The sequence below is a fragment of the Lagenorhynchus albirostris genome, chromosome 3 (genome assembly GCF_949774975.1).
Source record: "Lagenorhynchus albirostris chromosome 3, mLagAlb1.1, whole genome shotgun sequence".
NCBI classification, from domain to species: Eukaryota; Metazoa; Chordata; class Mammalia; order Artiodactyla; family Delphinidae; genus Lagenorhynchus; species Lagenorhynchus albirostris.
Genome location: NC_083097.1, coordinates 168270910 through 168285668, shown reverse-complemented (window position 1 = coordinate 168285668; position 14759 = coordinate 168270910). Strand labels below are relative to the sequence as shown.

Genomic DNA, 14759 nt, shown 5'->3' with positions numbered 1-14759 from the left:
GGTCCTTATTAGCTATCTCTTCTGTATATAGTAGTGTGTATATGTCAATCCCAATCTCCCAGTTTATCCCTCCCCCTGACCCCCTGGTAACCATAAGTTTATTTTCTACATCTGCGACTCTATTTCTGTTTTGTAGATAAGTTCATTTGTACGCTTTTTGTAGATTCCACATATAAGCGATATTATATGTTTGTCTTTCTGTGCCTGACTTACTTCCCTCAGTATGACAATCTGTAGGTCCATCCATGTTGCTGCTAATGGCATTATTTTGTTCTTTTTTATGGCTGAGTAGTATTCCATTATATATACATATATATATATATATATATATATATATGAGATTTATTTATTTATCCATCCATTCCTCTGTTGATGGACATTTAGGTTGCTTCCATGTCCTGGCTATTGTAAATAGTGCTGCAGTGAACACTGGGGTGCATGTATCTTTTCGAATTATGGTTTTCTCCAGATATACGCCCAGGAGTGGGATTGCTGGATCATATGGTAGCTCTATTTTTAGTTTTTTGAGGAACCTCCATACTGTTCTCCATAGTGGCTGTACAAATTTACATTCCCACCAACAGTGTAGGAGGGTTCCCTTTTCTCCACACTCTCTCCAGCATTTATTGTTTGTAGATTTTTTGATGATGGCCATTCTGCCCGATATGAGGTGATACCTCATTGTAGTTTTTTTTTTAATAAATTTATTTATTTGTTTGTTTTTATTTTTGGCTGAGTTGGGTCTTCGTTGCTGTGTGCGGGCTTTCTCTAGTTGCAGCGAGTGGGGGCTACTCTTCGTTGCGGTGCGCGGGCTTCTTATTGTGGTGGCTTCTCTTGTTGCAGAACACAGGCTCCAGGCACGTGGGCTTCAGTAGTTGTGGCACGTGGGCTTCAGTAGTTGTGGCACGCGGGCTCTAGAGCGCAGGCTCAGTAGTTGTGGTGCACGGGCTTAGTTGCTTCACGGCATGTGGGATCTTCCCGGGCCAGGGCTCGAACCCGTGTGCCCTGAATTGGCAGGCGGATTCTTAACCACTGCGCCCCAGGGAAGCCCTTCATTGTAGTTTTGATCTGAATCTGCCTCCATCTTCACACAGCCTTCTCCTCTGTGTCTCTGTGTCCAAACTTGCCTCTTCTTACAATCACACCACTGATTGGCTGTAGGGCCCACCTTGCTCCAGTATGATGTCATCTCAACTTAATGCTGTCTACAACAACCTTATTTCCAAACAGGTCACATTCCCAGGTTCTGGGAGTTAACACCTGAATTATGTTTTGGGGGGGATGCAAGTCAACCCACACCAGAAGAATAAAGCCACACTGTACACCTGGTGGATTAGGGGGAACCCCACTTTTTACATGGGTTTCCCAGTACAGACTGAAAGCAAGTGCTGCAGGGAGCCCTCTGGATCCACTTTGAGTTCGTGAAGGGGCTTCAGCTCTGCATTAGCTGAGGTCTTCCTGGGGCTTGTGGAAATAACCAGGTCTCACCTGACCTTGAAAGCTGCTGTCCTGTGGACCTGTGGGGTTTGTTCACATGAGCCGACTGGACACAAGGGGGCAGTAGAGGGCAATGACCGGATTCAGCTCTACCTCTGTGAGTGGTTCGCTCTGCCCTTGGGCATCTTCTGGTTTAGCCTCCGTTTCCTCCTCTGTGAAATGGGCTGCTACCTGCCTCATAGGAATACTGTGAGGAGGAAACAAGATGATGATGCCGTCAACATTCCAACAGAGTGAGTGCCCTGTCCGTGGGGGTAAAGTACGGTTCTAGTTGATTCTAGAACAACAGGGATTACAGCCTCAGACTGATGGAAACAGGGAAGGCAGAGTAAATGAGGGGAAGGAGCCGGAAGGAAATCCTGACACCCAGGTGAGCAGGGGTGGCGGACAGTCAGCTCCTGGTGGCGGTTACCATGCACGAAGCGCAGATCTGATTCAAGAAAAGACTGATATCTAGACGTATCTCTGATTTGACGGCAAATTTAAAATGTTGTGAAATGCTGTGTGGGCAGGATAAAACTAGGGGTGGTGCATCAGCTGTCAGCCTGCAATTTCAGAGCATGATTTTGGGTAACCTTGCAAGTAGGTGGTGTGCCTCCTGTACTCCCGGATCCCGGACTTATTTGTGAGTTACCAGCTGCTCTCCCCATGTTGAGAGCAGGGGTGTCAGCTACAGACCGGAGGGACCAGAGCAACGTGTACACGAAATGGGTGTGTGAGTAGCCTTCAGTCTCAAACTGAAAAAAAGATCCCTCTTTAAAACCTTCTGATTTGGGGCTTCCCTGGTGGCGCAGTGGTTGAGAGTCTGCCTGCCAATGCAGGGGACACGGGTTCGAGCCCTGGTCTGGGAAGATCCCACGTGCCACGGAGCAACTGGGCCCGTGAGCCGCAAATACTGAGCTCTGTGCGTCTGGAGCCTGTGCTCCGCAGCAAGAGAGGCCGCGACAGTGAGAGGCCCGCGCACCGCGATGAAGAGTGGCCCCCGCTTGCCACAACTAGAGAAAGCCCTCGCACAGAAACGAAGACCCAACACAGCCAAAAATAAATAAATGAATAAATAAATTTATTAAAAAAAAAAACCTTCTGACTTAATCTGAAGCTTGCTTTTTTTCTTTTTTAAATGGAGGTGAAATTTACATAACATAAAAAGAACCATTTTATTTCATTTTATTTTATTTTTGGCCGTGCGGTGGGCATGTGAGATCTTAGTTCTCCAACCAGGGATCGAACCTGTGCCCCCTGCATTGGAAGCACGGAATCTTAACCACTCGACCGCGAGGGAAGTCCCCAAAATAACCATTTTAGGGTGGGCCCTAATTTTTTTTTTTTTTTTTTCGGTACGCGGGCCTCTCACTGTTGTGGCCTCTCCTGTTGCGGAGCACAGGCTCCGGACGCGCAGGCTCAGCGGCCATGGCTCACGGGCCTAGCCGCTCTGTGGCATGTGGGACCTTCCCGGACTGGGGCACGAACCCATGTCCCCTGCATCGGCAGGCGGACTCTCAACCACTGCGTCACCAGGGAAGCCCTGGGCCCTAATTTTTTTAATTATTTGTTTATTTATTTATTTCGCTGCACCAGGTCTTAGTTGTGGCATGTGGGATCTTTAGTTGAGGCATGTGGGATCTAGTTCCCTGACCAAGGATGGAACCCGGGCCCCCTGCATCGGGAATGTGGAGTCTTAGCCACTGGACCACCAGGGAAGTCCCAAAATAACCATTTTAAATGAACAGCTCACATGTTATACAGCCGTCACCTCTATCTAGTTGTAAAACATTCCATCACCCCGAAATGAAACCCTATCCCTGTGGCAACCACAAATGCACCACCTGTCTCTGTGGATTTGCCTGTTTTGGACGTTTCATATAAATGGAATCACACATTATGTGGCCTTTTTTGTCTGGCTTCTCTCACTGAGCATCATGTTCTCAAGGTCCATCCACATTGCAGCAGGTGTCAGCACTTCACTCCCTTTCATGGCTGAATAATATTCCATTGTACTTTTGTTTATCCGTTCATCACTTGGTAGACATTTGTGTTGTTTCCAATGTGATCATGCTGCTGTGAGCATTCAGGTATGAGCTTTTGCATGGATATGTGTCTTCATTTCCTTTGTCATTTTTTAAAAATAAATTTATTAATTTATTTATGTCTGTGTTGGGTCTTCGTTGCTGCGTGCAGGCTTTTTCCAGTTGCAGCGAGCGGGGGCTACTCTTTGTTGTGGTGTGTGGGCTTCTCATTGTGGTGGCTTCTCTTGTTGCAGAGCACAGGATCTAGGCGACCGGGCTTCAGTAGTTGTGGCACACGGGCTTAGTTGTTCTGCGGCATGTGGGATCCTCCCAGACCAGGGCTTGAACCCGTGTCCCCGGCATTGGCAGGAGGATTCTTAACCACTGCACCACCAGGGAAGCCCTTCATTTCCTTTGGACCTCTGCTCTATTTTGACTTTTGACCTCTATGAGAGCAGGGCAACATCTGATTCATTCTTTACCTCCAAGACCCTCCAAGACCTCCAATGCACCTGGAAGGTAGTGGTTACTCAAAGAACATTCGAAGCATGGTGAATGGGAGAAAGATGGGCAGGGTGGCAGGTGCGGAGGAAGAAGCATGGATAGATCTCACCCTACAGAGGGTGCCAGCTCATGCCCTACAAGGAACAGAGGTGATGGAATGAATGGTTTTGTTAAAGGAAAAGAAAAAGCATTCTACTCTCCTTCCCCATCTAACCAGCTCCCATTCCAGCCGAGCTGGCACTGCTGAGCTGCAGAGATGAATTAACGCTGCAGTGCTTCCCTGAGCCAGCACACCCTGCAGCTAGAGCCTCTGACAGCCCCATGCACTCTGAAAAATTATTTCCCTAGGGAGCAAAGGAGCCAGAGCACGTGGGTCAAAGTCAGGCGGCATGAGCTATGGTCCAAAAAAAAAACCAGTCTGGGCATGGCCAGAGAAACAGGTTTTATTTTGCAAATTCGTGCTCCACTAAGCATTAAAGGGGCACAAATGTATAGCTGGCTGCCTTTCTTTTTTTAAAAAAATTTACTTTTTAGAAGATTTAGGTTTACAGAAAAGTTGCAAGAATATTACAGAAAATTTCCATACACCTCCCCACACACTCAGCTTCTCCTAAATTAACATTTTACATTAGGCTGATACATTTGTTACAATTAATAGACTGATATTGATACACTGTTGTTAACTGAAGTCCAGAATTTATTCAGATTTCCATAGTCCTTTTCTCCTGATATCCTTTTTCTTTCCTAGGATCCCACCCAAGTTCCCATGTAACATCCAGGCATCATGTCTCCTCAGGCTCCTCTGGGCTGTGACAGTTTCTCAGACTTTCCTTGTTCTCGATGCCCTTGACGGGTTTGAGGAGGACTGTGGCCAGAGATTTTGTAGAATCTCCCTCAGTAGGAACTTGTCTGGTGTTTTTCTCACGGTTACACTGGGACGCTGGGTGCTGGGAGGAGGACCACCTGTGAAGGGCCGTCTCATCCTTCATCTCAGGGTGGCTGCCATCAACATGACTCATCTCTGCTGGTGTTGACCTCAGTCCCCTGGCTGAGTTCATGCTGGTTGGGTGTCTCCACTGTAAAGTCACACCTCCCCCCTTCCCATACTGTTCTCTTTGGAAGGAAGTCACTGTGCCCAGCCCACACTTACAGAGAAGGGTGTTACTTTCCATCTCCTTGAGGGCAGAATATCTACAGACATTATATGAAATTCTTCTCTGCAGGAAAAATTTGTCTCTTCTCCCTGTATTTATTTATTCAATCATTTATTTATATCTGTATGGACTCATGGACATTTTATTTTAAACACTGGCTCACAATCCAATATTTCATGATATATTTTGTTGGTCAGACCAGTCCAGCATTGGCCAGAGAGAGCTCTTTCCGTTGTCTGCTATGTCCATTGGACAACTTCTGGCTGCGTTAATAGCAACAATTCATCGGAGACCAAACCCTGCGGGGTCAGCCCATGAAGAATGCTGCTTATATTCCAAATATAATATAGATGAGACCCTTTTTCTCACTGGGCCTCAGCTTTCCCCGTCCCCACCCCCCCCCCCCGCCAAAAAGGCTTAATATTTATTAGATGATCCAATGGGAGCCCTCCAGCACTGATTGTTTATGATTTTCTGTGCTCGCGAGCAGATGTATTTTGTTCCAACAGTTTCTCAAAGCTAAACAGATTTTGTTGGTGTCATTTTGTCTGAACTCCACGCTCCTGTGGCTGGACTTGTGGGGCCTGGTGGCTGATGTCCGCTCCCGGCTGGGTCTGCAGGCCACTCTCGGAAGAGACGGGGATGGACTTGCTTGGCAGTGCCACAGAAGACACATCCTGTAAGTTTCCATGCATGCAGAAATGGGCACACGGTCTGGGCTGTGCCCAGCACTATAACTGTAGAAATGTCAGAGGTCATGCTTCCTGGGTGGAATGTCAGGGAAGGGGGTTGCTCTGCTCCAAGTCCTGCAGGGAAAGCAGTGTGGTTGTGGGCCAGAGACGTGTGTGGGCGCCATCATGAAGTCAGTTGCTGTGTGTCCTTGAACTAGTTGCTTAGCTTCTCTGTGCCTCCAATTCCTCATCTACTAAATACAGGTAGTGAGCCTCCCACAGAAGGGACATGCAAGGATTAAACAAGATGATTTGTGTAAAGTGCCCAGGGGATGCCAGGCACAAAGTCAGCCCTGGGAGGGCTTTGCTGCCCTGAGCACTCAGGAGGGCTCATGGCTCTGAGGATCCAAAGCCCCAGACTTTGAGGACAGGGGGGCCTGGGGCAGCCAGAGAAGCTGCCTCAAACATGTGTTCTCCTCGATGACATCTCCTGGCAGAGTCCTGCTGAGGGTCCCCGCTCTGCCTGCATTTCCCCCATGCAGCCCATCACAGAGCCCACCCTACAGGGGAAAGACTGCCCAGAGAGGGACAGCCACATCCCTGAGGTCACACAGCAGTGAGAGCCATCTCTGCCTACCCCTGTACCACACTATGCCCATGAGCCAGGTAGGGGGACCAATTTGTTCCAGGTTTCTGGGGCCGATCTGGGTAGTTGGTCACCCTGGAATACCAGCCCTTCCTCCTGCCTGAGCACAGGGGCTCTGCCTGGTGTTGTCACATTCCCACAGGGTAACCTTGGGCAAATCCTTTCACCCCTCTGGGCCTCCATTTCCTACTTCTGTAAAACGAGGAGTGTGTAGTAACAGTACCCGACTTCCTAGGTGTCACTGGCTGAATGATGACCCCCAAAGATATCCAGGTTCTAATTCCAGGAACCCCTGAATGTTCCCTCACATGGCAAAAGGGATTTTGCAGATAGGATTAAGTTAAGGAACTTGAGATGGGGAGATGTGATCACTAATTTTATGTATTCACTTGCCTGGCCCATGGTACCCAGCTATGTGGTCAAACATAATTCTAGATGTTTCTGTTGAGGGTGTTTTTTTTAGATGTGATTTACATTTAAATTCATGGACTTTGAGTAAGGCAGATTGCCTTCCATTGTGTGGGTGGGCCGTGTCTAATCAGTCGAAGGGCTCGGGAGGCAGGAGGAAAAAAAACCTCAGGTGTGATTCATCCCGGGGCAAAATTCCTCTCCAGCTGTGGACCTATGAAATCAGGCGATGTCTCTGCTTCCAAAACACGATGGCGGGATGGACATAGAATAGATATTCTCATTCCAAATGGGAGAAATTGGAAGGAAGAAAGGGGTCACGGGTCCCAGCAAGTCTGAAACTTGTTCCGATAGGTTTTAAGCCTGGAGAACCATCTTCTTTGGCTCAATGCCCTATCCTCCAGGTCCATGTGGTGGCATACTGCTGCCGTGCTTCCTTGTACCTTTAGTCTTACTGCCACCATGCTGTGACCCACAGCTTGACCCCATCAGGAAGAGTAGCAGTATTTTAAATCAAGCACTCCTGATTCACTGCTCCTAACACACTTCCCGTGAAAAAGGCAGAGTGAGTTGAGAAGCCTGGGGTCGGATCCTTGGGCAAGTCTCTGCCTCTATGTCCGCGTCTGTAAAATGGGTAACACTTCCCACCACACAAGGTCATGGTGAGAGCTAGAAATCATGCCAGTGCCCCGCACATAGCAGGCACTTGATAAATGTGACTGCTGTGTTTTTATCATTTTCTGCCAAAGCGAATGTTTCTATCCCAGTGTCTCCTGAAGCAGTTACCTCTGACCTGCTTAGGGACCGAGAGATTCAAAGTGAAAAAAAGTGAGATTCAAACTGAAAAAAAAAAATGTGGTCCATTTAATTATGGATCAATGGGGGCTTCTTTGGTGGCGCAGTGGTTAAGAATCCACCTGCCAGTGCAGGGGACACGGGTTCGAGCCCTGGTCCGGGAAGATTCCACATGCCACGGGGCAACTAAGCCCATGTGCCACAACTACTGAGCCTGCACTCTAGAGCCCGCGAGCAACTACTGAGCCCACATGCCACAACTACTGAAGCCCGCGCGCCTAGAGTCCATGCTCCACAACAAGAGAAGCCACCGCGATGAGAAGCCCATGCACCGCAACGAAGAGTAGCCCCCGCTCGCCACAACTAGAGAAAGCCCATGCGCAGCAACAAAGACCCAACGCAGCCAAAAATATTAATTAATTAATTTAAAAAATTATGGATCAATGAATGTCTTCATCCAATAAAAGAGGGGTAGGAGTCTCCTACTAGTTTACTTATTTTGTCCTCAAAGGCCGTGTAATGAAACAGGGTAAACCTGAGGGGCTGGCTCTGCTCCGCAGGCTGTCAGATGGGGGGCAGCCCAGGAGGAGAAACCACCTTTTACAAGGAGACCAGAGTCCAGGCTAAGAGTCTTTAGGAGGAAGCGGTCTAAACCATGGGGAATATCCATCCCGACAGGCTTCAGAGTGACATGGGAGGATCCTGCCCTTCTGTGCCTCAGTTTGCTCATCTGTTAAAGGGGGCAATAGCAAAGTTGGAACGTGAAAACGCAGGGGAGAGCTTTGCAGAGTGTCTGGCTTACATTACACGATCACTAAAAGTTAGTTGTTAGAGTTGAGCATCACAGAGAGGCCAAAAGCAGAACGTGGACATTCTCTGCCAGCCTTAGCCGGAAGTAACAAGACTCGCAGATATTGGTAGGTCCAGAGCACACCATCTGGAACCCAGGCTGCCCGGGGTCTAATCCCCACATCATTGCTCAACCTTGACTCGACTCACCTGTGAGTCCCATTTTGCAGATGGTAAAAGTGAGTCAAGCTCAGAGCAACATGGCACTGCAGGGTCATGGAGCTGGTGAGTAGCGAGGTCAGGCTCTGAACCCAGGTCTGCCCTACATCCAAGCATCCGCCCTTGACCTCCACACTAGATGGTTATATGAACCACTGCCGTGAAAGGATGTCCTCTGACTTCTAACCACTCCCCTCAACAGGGTGGAGTGGGTCTCCACTGGGTTGGGAACAGGAGAGGGGGAAGAAGAAAGAAAACAGCAAAAGTGACTGATCTTGTTTCGCTTTTGTTTTTTTCTGTTTTCCTGTTCCCCCACAGCCCCTCCCAACACTCTGAACTTCAACGCAGCTCATCGTAAGCGGAAGACGCTGGTGGCCCCCGAGATCAACATTTCCCTGGACCAGAGCGAGGGCTCCCTGCTGTCCGATGACTTCCTGGACACCCCCGATGACCTGGATATCAACGTGGATGACATCGAGACCCCAGATGAGACCGACTCACTGGAATTCCTGGGGAACGGCAATGAATTGGAGTGGGAAGGTGAGGTCGCTCGTCGCACCTGCCCAGCCCCCAAATCGGACCCCAGCGCTCCCTTTGGCTTGGGGACCAGCTGACCAGAGCCCCCCTCCTCCATCCCCGTAGGCTCAAGGGGGACAGGTCTTCCAACCCGGGGCTCCCAGGACAGCTCCTGGGACTCCACGCACATTTTCTCGTGTACTTGTGGACTTTGCTGGGAGATGTGTCTTTCACCCGATTCTCAAAGGGGACTGAGACCAGAGGAAGGGCCTCCCCCTGATTCCACAGGTGTTTGTGGAGGAGGTCTTGATTGCTGTGTAGGGGGCGGCAGGGAGATCGGGCGGGGGCGTGTCAGGAATAGACATTGCCTGCCTGCTCGCGTGGCCATCGGAAAGCCAGGCTCTGGGTAACGGAAAAAATGTACACAAGATAATTGCACCTGGTCGTCGGTGCTGTGAGGGAAACGAGGTGATGGGAAAGGGCAGGGGGTTCTCACTGGGGCAATTCAGCCCCCTGCCCCCAGGGGACACTGGGCCATATTTGGGGACACCTGTGGTTGTCATGACTGGGGGAATCCTGGCATCAAGTAGGTGGGGTCAGGGAGGTGGCTCCACACCCCACAGCGCCTGGGATGGAGGAGGGGGCTCCACAGAGAATGACCGGGCCTCAAAGGTCAAAAGTGCCCAGGCCGACACTCCTTGAACCAGGCTACCTGGGGGTGGGGAGGCCTCTTTGCAGTGTTGCCGGGACAGGCCTCCCTGGATGCGTGTTATTTGAGCTGACACGCCAAGGCAAGAGCACAGGTCAGAAAGGTGGCGGTGGCCATGGGGACAGAAGCAGAGCCACAGCACTTGCTGGGTGGATGTGGAATATGAAGGGGAAGAGGGCATTGAAGGTGACACCTGGGTGTGGGGTCTGAGCAGCTGGGAAAACAGCCAGGCTATTTTCTGAGGCGGGAATATCGCAGGATGACGGGTGGGAAAGAGGCAGATATTTCAAGTGTGGTTAAGAATCCTGAGAAGCCCAGAGAGGGAAAGAATGTGTGCAAGGTCACACAGCAAGAGACGGGCTCTACCCAGGCCAACCACCTGACTGAGCACTTTCCTGTGTTCCACGGCTTGGGGAAAGAAAAATTATTATTTAGGCGTGACTTTGGGACTCCCAGGTCCTCCATCTCGCCCAGCAGCCCCAACCTAACACCGCCTGTCAGCAAAGGGTAGGATAAGTGGTTTCGCCTCTGGCCTGGGGAGAGAGGAGAGGGCTCCATGGCCACAGGCGGCAAAGGTAGCCCAGAGAGGGAAGCTGGGATGAGGTGTCCGGACTCAGGTGTCCCTTCCGCTCACCTTCCACCCCCCTGCCGCTTCCAGATGACACCCCCGTGGCCGCCGCCAAGAATATGCCTGGGGATAGTGCAGACCTGTTTGGGGATGGCTCGGCCGAGGACGGCAGTGCCGCCAACGGGCGTCTGTGGAGGACAGTGATCATTGGGGAACAGGAACACCGGATTGACCTGCACATGATCCGGCCCTACATGAGGGTGGTGACCCATGGAGGTAAGGCCACACCCCTTGGGCCCCCTCCAGGCTCCAGCAACTGGAGGCCCATCAGTGGTCCTCTCTGGACCTCAGTCTCTTCTTCTGACCCAGGGGGATGTTAAATTAAGCCCTAGTGTCCGGGTGTGCAGGGGTGAAACTCACAGGGGGGCAAGGCATAGACGTGCCGGATGCACACCGGAGATGTCTACGAGGGTGGCTGGCGTCCCCCACCAAAGGCGGAGACAGGTCAAGCATTGGCTGGCTTCTCCAGCCAGGCTGCTGTGACTCAGAACTGTACCCTCTGAGTGTGCGCAGGGGGCGGCTCAGAGCTGGGAGACGGCTCTACCCATCTCTGCTTGGGGCTGCTCACTCACTGGCCGCCTCTCCCCAGGGTACTACGGGGAAGGTCTCAACGCCATCATCGTCTTTGCCGCCTGCTTCCTCCCAGACAGCAGCTCCCCCGACTACCACTACGTCATGGAGAACCTCTTCCTGTAAGTGGCCCACCCGCTCCGTCCCAGCTGCCCACAGTTCTGAGGGTCCCACCCGGTGGGCAGGACCATGCTGCAAGAACCACGTTGGGTGGGGGGCTCTGCCCGGCACCAGGGAAGGGCTGGGCCGCCAGCAGACCTGCATCTGAGTCCCCTGCTCGCCCGCTGGGCCTCACGGGTGCAACTGTCATCATCCCTAGCAGTTATGGAGCATTTACTACGTGGCAGCCACGAAGTGAAGGGCTTGGCATGTGATAACGAATTCCACGCTCGACAGGACCCTGTGGATTAGTTACTGTTGCCTCCCATTCTGTGGCTGCAGAGCCTGAGGCACAGAGAGGTTAAGTCACTTGCCCAAGGACACACAGGTACAGTTTTATTATGATGGAGACAGATAATATGGATAAAGCGCCTGGCAGATGACAGTAGGAACTCAGCAAATTGTTATCACTCTTATTATCACCATTACGAAGATTTCCTTCTTATACAGCGGGGCTTGGATGCCAGGTGGGGCCAGAGGACAAGGAGGTAGCCATGGAAGGTCAGATCGGAAAGTGGCCTGAGATACCAGGGAGCCCAGTCTCCCCAATCTACAGATGGGGAATTAGAGGCTGAAAAAGAGGAAAGGATTCTTCTGGGACTTCCCTGGTGGTGCAGTGGGTAAGACTCACGCTCCCAATGCAGGGGGCTTGGGTTTGATCCCTGGGCAGGGAACTACAACCCACATGCATGCTGCAACTAAGAGTTTGCATGCCACAACTAAGGAGCCGGCGAGCTGCAACTAAGGAGCCTGCCTGCCACAACTAAGACCTGGTGCAACCAAATACATAACTAAATATTAAAAAAAAAGAAAAAGGGACTTCCCTGGTGGCACAGGGTTAAGAATCCGCCTGCCAATTCAGGGGACATGGGTTCGAGCCCTGGTCCAGGAAGATCCCACATGCCGCGGAGCAGCTAAGCCGGTGTGCCACAACTACTGAAGCCCGCACACCTAGAGCCCATGCTCCGCAACAAGAGAAGCCACCACAATGAGAAGCCCACACACTGCAACAAAGAGTAGCCCCGACTCGCCACAACTAGAGAAAGCGCATGCACAGCAACGAAGACCCAACGCAGCCAAAAATAAATATATAAATTTTTTAAAGAATGTTGTTGGAAAAAAAAAGAAAGGATTCTTCTGAAATCATTTAGGGGGAGACAGGGCTGGGACAGACCCCAGGTCCCTAATGTCTGGTGCAATGGACTGTTGGCTGTGGGTGCCTGTTCCCCAGGTGTATCTGGGGCTATTGAAGCCCACCTCCCAGGATTATTGGAGACCATGCATATAAATCGCTTAGCATCTAGTAAGTGCTCAATAAAATAGTAACTACTACAACCACTGTGCCCACTGACACAAATTTGGGGTGGGCTGGGGTCATCCCCCACCCTCCGCTCGGGCCGAGTATGCCAGGACAGCCAACAACACCTGAACAGGTGTGGCTGGCAGAGCCAGGGCAGGCGGAGGCAGAAAGGGCAGGTGCCCCAGGGGTTCAGTCCCGGGAACTGGGCTTCCTGACTCTGAGCCCCTCCGTCGGGTCCTCTGTCGTCTGCGTCCCGTGACCAGGTACGTCATCAGCAGTCTGGAACTCCTTGTGGCCGAGGATTACATGATCGTATACCTGAATGGTGCCACGCCTCGGCGGAGGATGCCCGGCATCGGCTGGCTGAAGAAGTGTTACCAGATGATTGATAGGAGGTGAGTGGGTGGGGCTGGGGGACCTCCTCGGGATGCAAGGGATCCTGAGGTCCCTCTGAAAGGTGTGTAGTGGTCAGCTGGGGCAGCTGTAGCAAAGCACCAGACTGGGTGGCTTAAACAATAGATACGTGTTGTCTCCTAGTTCTGGGGGCTAGAAGTCCGAGATCAAGGTGTCTGCAGGGTTGGTTCTTCCTGGGGCCGTGAGGGAGCATCTCCCCTGTGGACACTTGTGTGCAAATGTCCCCTTTTTATAAGGACACCAGTCATAGTGGATTAGGGGCCCACCCTACTCCTATATGACCTCACCTTAACTAACTTCTCCTACAATGACCCTCTTCCCAAATGAGGGGGCTGCAGTTCAACATGCCCATAATAGGTGCTCAGAACCATGGGACCCCAGAAAAATCTTTCAGAAATGGGAGACGGTGTGGCCACGAAGTCAAATGCTCAGACTCTAAATTAAGAGAGATTGGAGACCAGACATCAGCTCTGCCACCTGCAAACTCTGCGAGGGGGCTTAGCTTTACCGAGATTCCACCTCCTCCCTGCCAATGGAGATAAGCATAGCACCTCCTGGGCACAGAGAGAAGGTAACACCAGTTAACTGCTCCCTCCCCGCGGCTTTCCCAAGGAGCCCATCTTGCTTCCTCTGTCTCCCCACGCAGACTGCGGAAAAACCTGAAGTCCTTAATCATAGTCCACCCATCCTGGTTCATCCGCACCGTGCTGGCCATCTCCCGCCCTTTCATCAGGTAAGATCATGACCTGTGCCCGGATAGCCACCTGGGTTTTTGTGTGTCTTATTTTTTAATCTGCATTTTCCAGCTCCTCTCTGATGAATCTATATTGTTGCGTTAAACAGTTTAAAATCATATGTATTGTTATTTAGTGTCGAATATACATCACGGGGTGGGGGGGTAGGGAGGTGGGAATAAGTAACAACCAGCTCTCCCATATTGAATGTTGGATCCCTTTTAAAGTTTACAACCACAGCCCTGAAAGGTTGACTTGGCCGTGCCCGTTTCATGGATGAGGAAACTGAGGCTCAGAATATTCCAGGGAATCACCCAGAGTCACACAGCAAGGTCACCAGCCCACCACACGCCCTCAGAAGGAAGCCCGGCTCCATCCACTCTGGAATCTGTGAGGGAGGGGCATTAGGACGGCAGGAGGGTCTGACCCACTCCTGCACCATGATGTGGTAAAACGATACATGTGTGTTTTGGGGGTCCCCGAGACTACCCTCAGGTTTGATGATTTACCAAGAGGACTCACAGAACCCAGAAAAGCTGTTGTGCTCAGGGTTATAGCTGATTACAGAGAAAGGATGAACACTGAAATCAGCAAAGGAAAAAGGTGCATATGGGAGTCCAGGAGAAGCCAGAAGGGAGCTTCTGATTGCCCTGTCCCAGTGGAGTTGTACCCAAAGCCCTTCGTTCTCCCTGCAATGACGTGTGACCACGTGTAGGAAGTACTGCCAACAGAGAAGCTGACCTTGGTGTCCAGGGTTTCCACCAAGGCGTGGCCACACGGGGATGGAGTGCCCACGCAGCCCCCTTAGTTCCTCAGTAACTGATATGATGGCCCAAGACCCCACCAGGAAGCACATCTTTAGCACAGACTATGGGCCCCGGGTAAATGAAGACGCTTACCAGACGGGACATTCCTAGGGCTTACAGGTGACCTCCTGTGAGTCTCAGGGGCTGGTTCTTTCTTTGGAATGTGCAGGAGATAGAAGCACCTGGACACACAGAGCAAGTGAAACAAAATTAGTCATGTTAAACGCCCTCATC

General features: G+C 51.1%; 1 protein-coding gene and 1 long non-coding RNA gene across 6 annotated transcripts in view; one reads left to right on the top strand and one right to left on the bottom strand.

Annotated features, from left to right (window-relative positions):
- Positions 1-14759, bottom strand: part of LOC132517761 (uncharacterized) — a 55951-nt gene that overhangs the window by 6773 nt on the left and 34419 nt on the right. For all 5 annotated transcript variants that reach the window (XR_009539816.1, XR_009539813.1, XR_009539812.1 and 2 more), the window contains exons 2-3: positions 14619-14707; positions 8681-8908 (exon numbers count right to left, since the gene is read on the bottom strand). This is a non-coding gene — a long non-coding RNA (uncharacterized LOC132517761). The remainder of the gene's footprint in view (positions 1-8680; positions 8909-14618; positions 14708-14759) is intronic.
- Positions 1-14759, top strand: part of ATCAY (ATCAY kinesin light chain interacting caytaxin) — a 34250-nt gene that overhangs the window by 7690 nt on the left and 11801 nt on the right. The window contains exons 2-7 of the mRNA XM_060145600.1: positions 5782-5840; positions 9008-9229; positions 10573-10758; positions 11132-11234; positions 12835-12966; positions 13632-13718. Of these exons, the coding sequence (XP_060001583.1) occupies positions 5782-5840; positions 9008-9229; positions 10573-10758; positions 11132-11234; positions 12835-12966; positions 13632-13718 (789 nt within the window). The remainder of the gene's footprint in view (positions 1-5781; positions 5841-9007; positions 9230-10572; positions 10759-11131; positions 11235-12834; positions 12967-13631; positions 13719-14759) is intronic.